The sequence below is a fragment of the Triticum dicoccoides genome, chromosome 2B (assembly GCF_002162155.2).
Source record: "Triticum dicoccoides isolate Atlit2015 ecotype Zavitan chromosome 2B, WEW_v2.0, whole genome shotgun sequence".
Taxonomy (NCBI): domain Eukaryota; kingdom Viridiplantae; phylum Streptophyta; class Magnoliopsida; order Poales; family Poaceae; genus Triticum; species Triticum dicoccoides.
The window spans coordinates 136,214,371-136,222,351 of NC_041383.1; the positions used below are offsets into that span (position 1 = coordinate 136,214,371).

Below are 7,981 nucleotides of genomic sequence, written 5' to 3' on the forward strand. Positions count from 1 at the left end.
TTACCACCACTTCCGTTTCGTATGTTGTATGTCTGTCGAAATCGAGAGTATGTACGTGTAGTATGTAGTATGTAATAATGGTTAAGTAGTATATATACTAATTTTTAGGTAGTATGTACCATGTTTTGAGTATGCTCTTTTTTACGTACAAATATGTACGTATTTCACAAATATAACAAAAACTATGGGCTCATATGCAATTTTTTCATGTAACTTGCTTTGAAATATCTTAGATATATTATATGAACATATTTAAAATAATAAAATAGTATATATAGTACCGCATGGTAGTATATGAGATATGTGGGGTAACTACCACCGGGTGGTAGGATGGATTTCCCCTATATATATATATATAGTGATTAATGTATATTTTTCAAATATATGGTTTTACATCTACTTTTTCCGTACACATTGTACATTTTCTGTATACATCAGAAACATTATTTTATACTCCCTCCGTCCCATAATATTAGAGCGTTTTTGACACTACACTAGTGACAAAAACGCACTTATATTATGGGACGGAGGGAGTACATGATTAACAATATTAAATACATGATTTTTTTCAAATATATGTTTTGATGTCTACTTTTTTCATACATGTTGTACATTTTTCTATATACATAAGAAAAAATTATATACATGATTAACCTTTTTTAAATATATAATTATCTTTTTTTTGAAATATATGTTTTCATGTCTACTTTTTTCATAGATGAGGTACATTTTTCGTATACATTAGAAACATTTTTCTATACATGTTTAACATTATGTTTACACTGCTATACCACCTTTGAAATAGGTAATGAATGCTTTAAAAAATGAAAATGAAAACCAGAAACGACCAGGAGAAAAAACACAAGAAAAATCAATATAAAAAAACAATTTTTTTTGTCTATGCATTAGATGGCATTAGACGCGAGTTCAGGGATCCTTTGCGGGAGTCTAGCAAGGCTTACTTTGGTGGGTTGAGTGCGCGCCAAGTAGTGCGTCCAGCTGCCATCATGTGTCACGTGATGGGCGCTTCTTCGGGGTTTTCTTCTGTATGCGTTTTCGGGTTTTAGATATTTTTTAGGGTTTTCTGCCTTTTCGGTTTTCCTTATATTTTTGGAGGGAAAAAATCAAAATAATTCTTTTTCTGTGTTTTTTTTGCTTTCACAAGAATCACATATTTGCTTCCGCGAGAAGCGCGGCTGTGCGCTTCTCGCAAAAGGGAAAAATAAAAAGAAAAAAGTGCTTCCGGTTCTTTTTTTAATTCATAAAAAAAGTTTGATGAATCCTATTAAAATAGGATCTAATTTCAAAGATCTCGACGTGAGAAATTCAGTGCTGAAAACGGTTCAGTATTTGGACGCATGGTTCAAAAGATGATACTTTTTGAATAAATGAATCTACGAAAAAAGAAAAAACTCTTAACGACCAATGACACACATGCAATGCGCCACTTGTCAGGTTCTGAGAAGATGGAAGTGACATTTACAAGGGTGAGAAAGTTTTCAAAAAGTAGAGTTTGTGGTGTGCCGAGGTTTCCAAAATAGTCTCATATGAGTAGTCATGTGTTTTACATGAATTCTCGGTGATGCGTGGGAAACATACAGACGGGAGCAGATAAATAGGACTATTAAGGCCTTTCCACATGCAACTAACAGTAAGGGCAACTCCAAGAGCTCGTCTAAAAAATGTTCCGTAAAAGTCGTTTTACAGGATGTTTGTATAATTTATGGGAAGTTCTCCGACAACTTTTCCCAATTCCTGTAAATATCATCCTGTAAAATCTTTTTTTTTATTAGACCAGGTTTAGGGCCCGTAAGTCAGTGTCACGTTCGATGGTGGCTGTGGCCGGGCGACACGGCGGCGGAAAGCAGTGACACGGCGGCCAGCACAGCAATGCAGTGGTGACGGGGCAACATCATGGCGGTGCGGTGGTGTGGCGGCACGGGGCATCGCGATGGGGCGGCGGCGGCGTTTGTGAAATTCAGGCAGTTATCCACCCGCCAAAATTATACGCCAAAATTCACTGTTAACCTGACGAAAGAAAGATGTTGTAAATATGCCAACCCATGGCATTTTGAATTTGAAGAGCTCCCTGGCATTTGCTTTTGTAAACCAAAATATTACCCAGATTGGTTGTCGGTGTTTATGCCTTTTCTTAAATCTGATCAACTGAAGCAACATTTTACACGACAAGCAAGTCTGATCTGATGCAACATTTAAAATGCTAGTCTGATGCAAAATCTTCAGTTGAGTACAACACTTCAATTTATTTTCAATCTTTTTAAGAGCCAAACAGTTCTCACAAAGCCCGTGTGCTGTGAGTCTGAGCTAGCACAAATGACACGTGATAGGGTCTGGGACCAAAACAATATCAAACTGACCTTTAGAAGGGTTTTTACACCTACTATGATGGAAAGTTGGTACTGCCTAGAACAAATTATTACTAGTACAAAATATCCTGGGGGTGAAGACTCCCCGATTTGGCAGCATGAATCCAAAGGGGAGTACACAACTGGGTCCTTATATAGTATTATTAACTTTAGAGGTGTTCAGCCTATTTACATTCCTTCAGTTTGGTCTGTTAAAATCCTTCCTAGAGTACAAATTTTTCTGTGGCTTCTTTCTCATAACAAGCTGATGACCAGAGATAACCTCTCTAAAAGAGGCTTTGAAAAATCTCATGATTGTGTCTACTGCTCTCAGAAAGAGTCTATACAACACCTATTTTTTAAAGGTGTGATTGCTAAACAAATTTGGGAATCTGAGATTTCTTCTCCTGCTCTTTGGGAACTGACTATCTTTCCATTGCTAGATTTTGGATAGCCAATAAGAAACACATTGCTCTAAATGCTATTTATGCTGATGTGCTATGGGCTATCTGGAAACATAGAAACTCTTGCATTTTTAGAAATATAATGTGGGTTGATTTGAAACAGATCTGGAACTTGTTGATGGGGCTATTGAGGAGATGGTTGATTCTTCCCAAGGACGCTGCTCGCGCGAAGATGGAGGAATTCATGACCAGGGTTACCCTAATCCTGAATACACCCTTCCAGATCACATTGGGGTAGTTGAGCTTGACTGAAAACACCTTCAGTGTTTTCAGTCAAGCTCTGCTCGCCAAACTGAATCTGGGGATAATGTCAAACCTGCCTTCTGACGCTCTGTGGTCATCCCCGCCCAGGAGCACTAGCAGTTTCACCTGCAAGCATATCCTGCTGAGCCCTGTGACGCCGTTGGACCTCCTGGGCTCCCCTGCCCAACCAGCAAAGAAGATCAGGCGCCCTGGAGCTGCGACCACTGGTGTGTGGGAGATGAAGATCTCACAGCCACTGGAGGAAGCCAAGCAAGACAGCTGCGCCGCACTGGGAATCCCAGCCTGAGTCTGGATTGCCCACTGTAATAGCTCATTTGCTGGCCCGGGACTGTAATTTCGTACACCTGTTTTGCCTTTCTTGCTTTACTGAACTTGCGTTTCTGCAAGCTGCTGTTTCCTGCAAACTCTGGTTTCGTTATTAATAATGGAACCGGGGGGGGGCGTTAGCCCTCCTACTATTCTAAAAAACGCGCACAGGGGACAGTTACCAGCCTCTGATCAAGTATGTTCAGATAACCCAACAAAGCTTTCATCTAGGCAAATGAATGGCTGGTAGACAGAGACGAACAGGCCAGACAGCAGTCAGCAACACGTTTGTTTCCTTTTTTTTTTGGGTCCCCCCATACCATTTTACAGTTGTTCTAGAGTCAAATCCACGTGCGAAAGAGGAAAAAAAAGGGTGGTCAGATATATAATTGATCCTCGTATATTCCCGTTACATTTGAACGTGGCACCAGCGACGAATAGACGTGGTCGGCACCAATATGACCACTGCAGCACGAAAACGTGTTATGAGGACGACGATAGTGACAAAGAAGTCCTTGCAGATTCAACAAGCATTGCTGGCCGATGCTTACCGTCCACCAATATTTCCAAAGAACTGGTCTTTCCTCACCAGTTCGTCCTTCGCACTCCAGTCAAAGTCCTCTGCAATCAAAACACTACTACTTGTCAACTCGGACACCAAAAATCAAGACTTGTCTCTCCACCCAGCAACGAGAGAGAGAGAGAGGGAGCCCGGGGACAAGTCGTGCGCTGAGGTTGAGGACCTGAAGAATTTGTGGGAGCAGAGTATCAAGCAGAAGGCATGCATCCCCTCGATCAGTGACTTGGTGAGTATCCCCGCTTTTCAGTTCTCCTCGGTACAAGTGTCCAGCTCACTATTAGCTCCCACTCTCGTCAGATCTATCTGCTATGACTAATTCACTGGTGGAATTGGAAGCTCAAGCGCAGTCATCATTACAATAAACGGAGGTTCTCTAAATAATCTCTAGCTATTGGCTCTGCAAAAAAAGTGCTACAGACAGGAAATTTCTAATATATGTTGTTTTTAAACAAACTATGTAGGGAGCAGATACAAGGAGGAGCAATCAATGGCTGAGTCTGCTGTTAAGGCCGTGGTCGGGAATGTGAGCAAACTTGCGGTTTGGGAAACCTCACTTTTATGTGGTGTCACAGGTGAAGTAGGATTCTTGAAAGATGAACTGAAGCGGTTAAAGTGCTACCTTAGATCTGCTGATGCTAAACGGAAATCAGGAGACGAGTGTGTGGCTACCTGGCTCAGCCAGATCAGGGACGTGACATATGAGTCCGAGAATGTCATTGAAGCTGCAGATTACATGGAGAAGAGAAACAGGCTGAAGAATGGATTCTTGGGTGCCATTTCAAGGTATGCTCGCTTGCCAAGTGACATGGTTACCCTTCATAAAGTTGGTGTTGAAATTCAGCGTATAAGAAGGAAGATCAGTGAGATATTTGACAGTGCAAACCGTTTGAATATTGATTTAGATACTAGTGTTCTAGGTAAGTGTTGTGTCGAGGATGAGTTTCCACGAGGCAATGATCTCATGGATCAAAACTTTGAGGATGATGTTGTCATTGTTGGTTTTGAGGATGAGTGCCAGGAAATAACGGACAGGTTAGTCGACAAAGAGAACAATACTCTTAGTGCTATCTCCATAGTTGCCATGGGTGGGGCGGGAAAAACATCACTCGTCAGAAAAATCTACACTTCATCAAGAGTAAAAGAACACTTCGACACAGTTGCTTGGGTGACTGTGTCTCAAAAGTTCAAGGCCGTTGATTTACTCACAAGTATTGTGGGACAAATAATGGGGGCCAGAGTTGGTTTTAATATCTGTGAGTGTGAGGTGGGAAAGGAGATACATAATTTTCTGTTGCAAAAAAGATTCTTAATAGTTCTTGATGATGTTTGGGAAACAGATACATGGGAGCAAATAAACAAAATGGTTAAAGCATTTCCAGATGTAGCTAATGGTAGTCGAGTGCTGTTAACCACACGAAAGCAAGATGTTGCGAATCATGTGCAAATGCCAACTCATGTCCATCATTTGAAGAAGTTAGACGAAGAGAAAAGTTGGGAACTTTTTAGTAGCAAAGCTTTACCATCATACAGCAGGTGTGCTGTATGTGATGTGGATGAGTTTGAAGAACTAGGAAAGAAGCTTGCAAAGAAATGTAATGGATTACCGCTTGCACTTGCAGTTTTTGGGGGTTATCTATCAAAAAATCTGAACAGAGAAACATGGATCAATATACTCTTGAGCTGGCCATCAACCAAAGACGGACAGATGATGCGAGACATACTAGCTCGCAGTTACAACGACCTACCAGATCATTATTTAAGATCATGTTTCCTCTATGTTGGTGCTTTCCCCGAGGATTATGAAATATCTGTGTCGGATCTTATTGAGTTATGGATAGCAGAATGCTTCATTCCACATACACCAAAACATACACTGGAAGAAATAGCACGTAAGTATGTAACTGAGTTAGCTCAAAGAAGCTTGGTCCAAGTAGTTAGTAGAAGCAGAGCACATGGACGGATTGAAAGAATAAGGATCCATGATATCTTGCGTGACTGGTGCATAGAAGAAGCAAGAGAAGACGGCTTTCTTGATATGATTGACAAAACTGCATGTCAGGCTTCCTCTCCTCTCTTTTCATATAGCTCTTTTTTTGGTTTCAATATATGTCTTGGTATGGTGTTTCTTGCTGACATGTGGATGCACTTTATAATGCAGGCTGGGATAGCGCATCATCATTCGAAAGGACGCTATCCTATCGCGCTTCATTCCAAAACTTCAGCGGTCAGATTTTACAGGCAACAACTCCTAATCTACGAACTCTGGTTGGCTTTGAACTTTCATCAATATTCCTACCTAAGCTGAGATTCCTGAGAGTTCTTCACATTGAAAACTCAGACCTCGAGAATTTCTCTCCAGCCATTGGTGGGTGCATTCATCTAAGGTGCCTTAGGTTGAGAAGATGTGGAAATGTAACACTCCCTTCTTCAATTGAAGAACTCCTTTACTTGCAGATTATAGACCTGAGGAAAACAAACTTGGACTCAACACTACCAAACTCTCTCTGGAATATTCCCACTCTAAGGCATGTTTACCTGAGCAGTGCATTTTCTTCACCAAGGAGTGTGGGACACAAAGAGCTCCAGACCTTATGGTTGACTTGTGCGTCTGTTGGTACCAAATATCGCTATCATGACATGGTGACGTTTTTGAGAAAAATGAGACAACTAACAACCTTGTTCTTGGTAATGAAGCCCATGCATGCTAAGATAATGAATATATTTGCGTACATGCCTCACCTGGTTGATATTCATCTCGCCAGTTTTGGTGTGCTTGATAAGCTTCCAGAGAGTAATCACTTCCCGCAGAGCCTTCGGCATCTCTATCTAGAAGCTGATGTCATTGAACTAGACCCGATGCCGATCCTGGAGAAGCTTCCTTGTCTTGTGGTGTTGGAGTTGTCAGGGTATAAAGGCCGAACCATGTCATTTTCTGCCCAAGGGTTTCCTCGTCTCCAAGAGTTAAAACTTGATAATTTCTCCGTCGAGGAGTGGAGGATGGAGGTAGGAACAATGCCAAAGCTCTCCCACCTGAAACTTTGGTTGTGCAAGGAGATGTGGAAGTTACCCAACGGATTGTTGCACCTTCCATCCCTCAAGAATTTGAAACTAGTCAGTAAGTCCCCGATTTCTGGAGATGACAGCACACTGAAGGAGCTGGAGCGGAGAGGATGCAAGGTAGCTTACTATGCCCTCATGTCCTTTAATACTATTTACTACTGTTTACAGTCAGATATTACAGTCCCCGCATATATTTTCAGTACAAGTTCTGTTTTAAACTTATCTGTGACTTGCTCTCTATCCTTCCCTGCCTTGCTTGTTTGGAATGATGGTTTAGGATCAACAGCTTGCGCGCTCAAGTTTTTTTCTGTTTTTTTTTCTCTTGCAGGTGGAACTTTAAGAAGGTTTACGAGTGGAACTTTAAGAAGATTTACGAGTGGCGGACACGTCTAAGTATTATTAAGTACTACTATTTCCTAATTCAGATGTCTTTGGCCCCTTGTTGCGGTGGCATGAGAGAAGGATGTATCCTTATCCTTCCTGCATGTATCTTTATCGCCAAAATTATGTGCATGTATGTTTTGCCTGAATGTAATTAATAATACAAAGGGCGATACGTCTAACCACCGGTGAATTTAGATGACTGTGTGTATCTATATTTCTGATTTGAACCGTCGATGGATTTTGATTCCCACAAACAAAACTGCTGTGTTATTAGGTCAGTCAGTTTATTTTTCTCTCTTCACATGGTGAGCACTCACTTATCAGCTCGTGCAATGTCAGTCAGTTTGGTTCAGTTCACTGAATGCCAAGTTCTAGACTCGGATGCCCCAGGTTCTGCTTCCCTTTTCCCATTTGTGCTACACCTGACGGTACACTAACTTTATTTTGGTTGTATTCTGCACGCAGCGACAGCAAAAGAATCGGAAACACCATCCACAGTCAACTAATTTTAAGCATTCGACTACTCGTAGATTTGTTTGTGTAACATTGCAGGGATT

At 41.2% G+C, this 7,981-nt stretch overlaps 1 protein-coding gene across 1 annotated transcript; it reads left to right on the top strand.

Moving 5' to 3' along the window:
• Positions 1–4,096: 4,096 nt before the first annotated feature.
• LOC119367388 (putative disease resistance protein At1g50180) lies at positions 4,097–7,580 on the top strand. The gene is made up of 5 exons (XM_037632911.1): positions 4,097–4,206; positions 4,278–4,348; positions 4,442–6,034; positions 6,139–7,157; positions 7,369–7,580. Exons 3-5 carry the CDS (start codon positions 4,468–4,470, stop codon positions 7,378–7,380), a joined length of 2,598 nt encoding a protein of 865 aa, XP_037488808.1. The 5' UTR covers positions 4,097–4,206; positions 4,278–4,348; positions 4,442–4,467; the 3' UTR covers positions 7,381–7,580.
• The last annotated feature ends 401 nt before the right edge of the window (positions 7,581–7,981 follow it).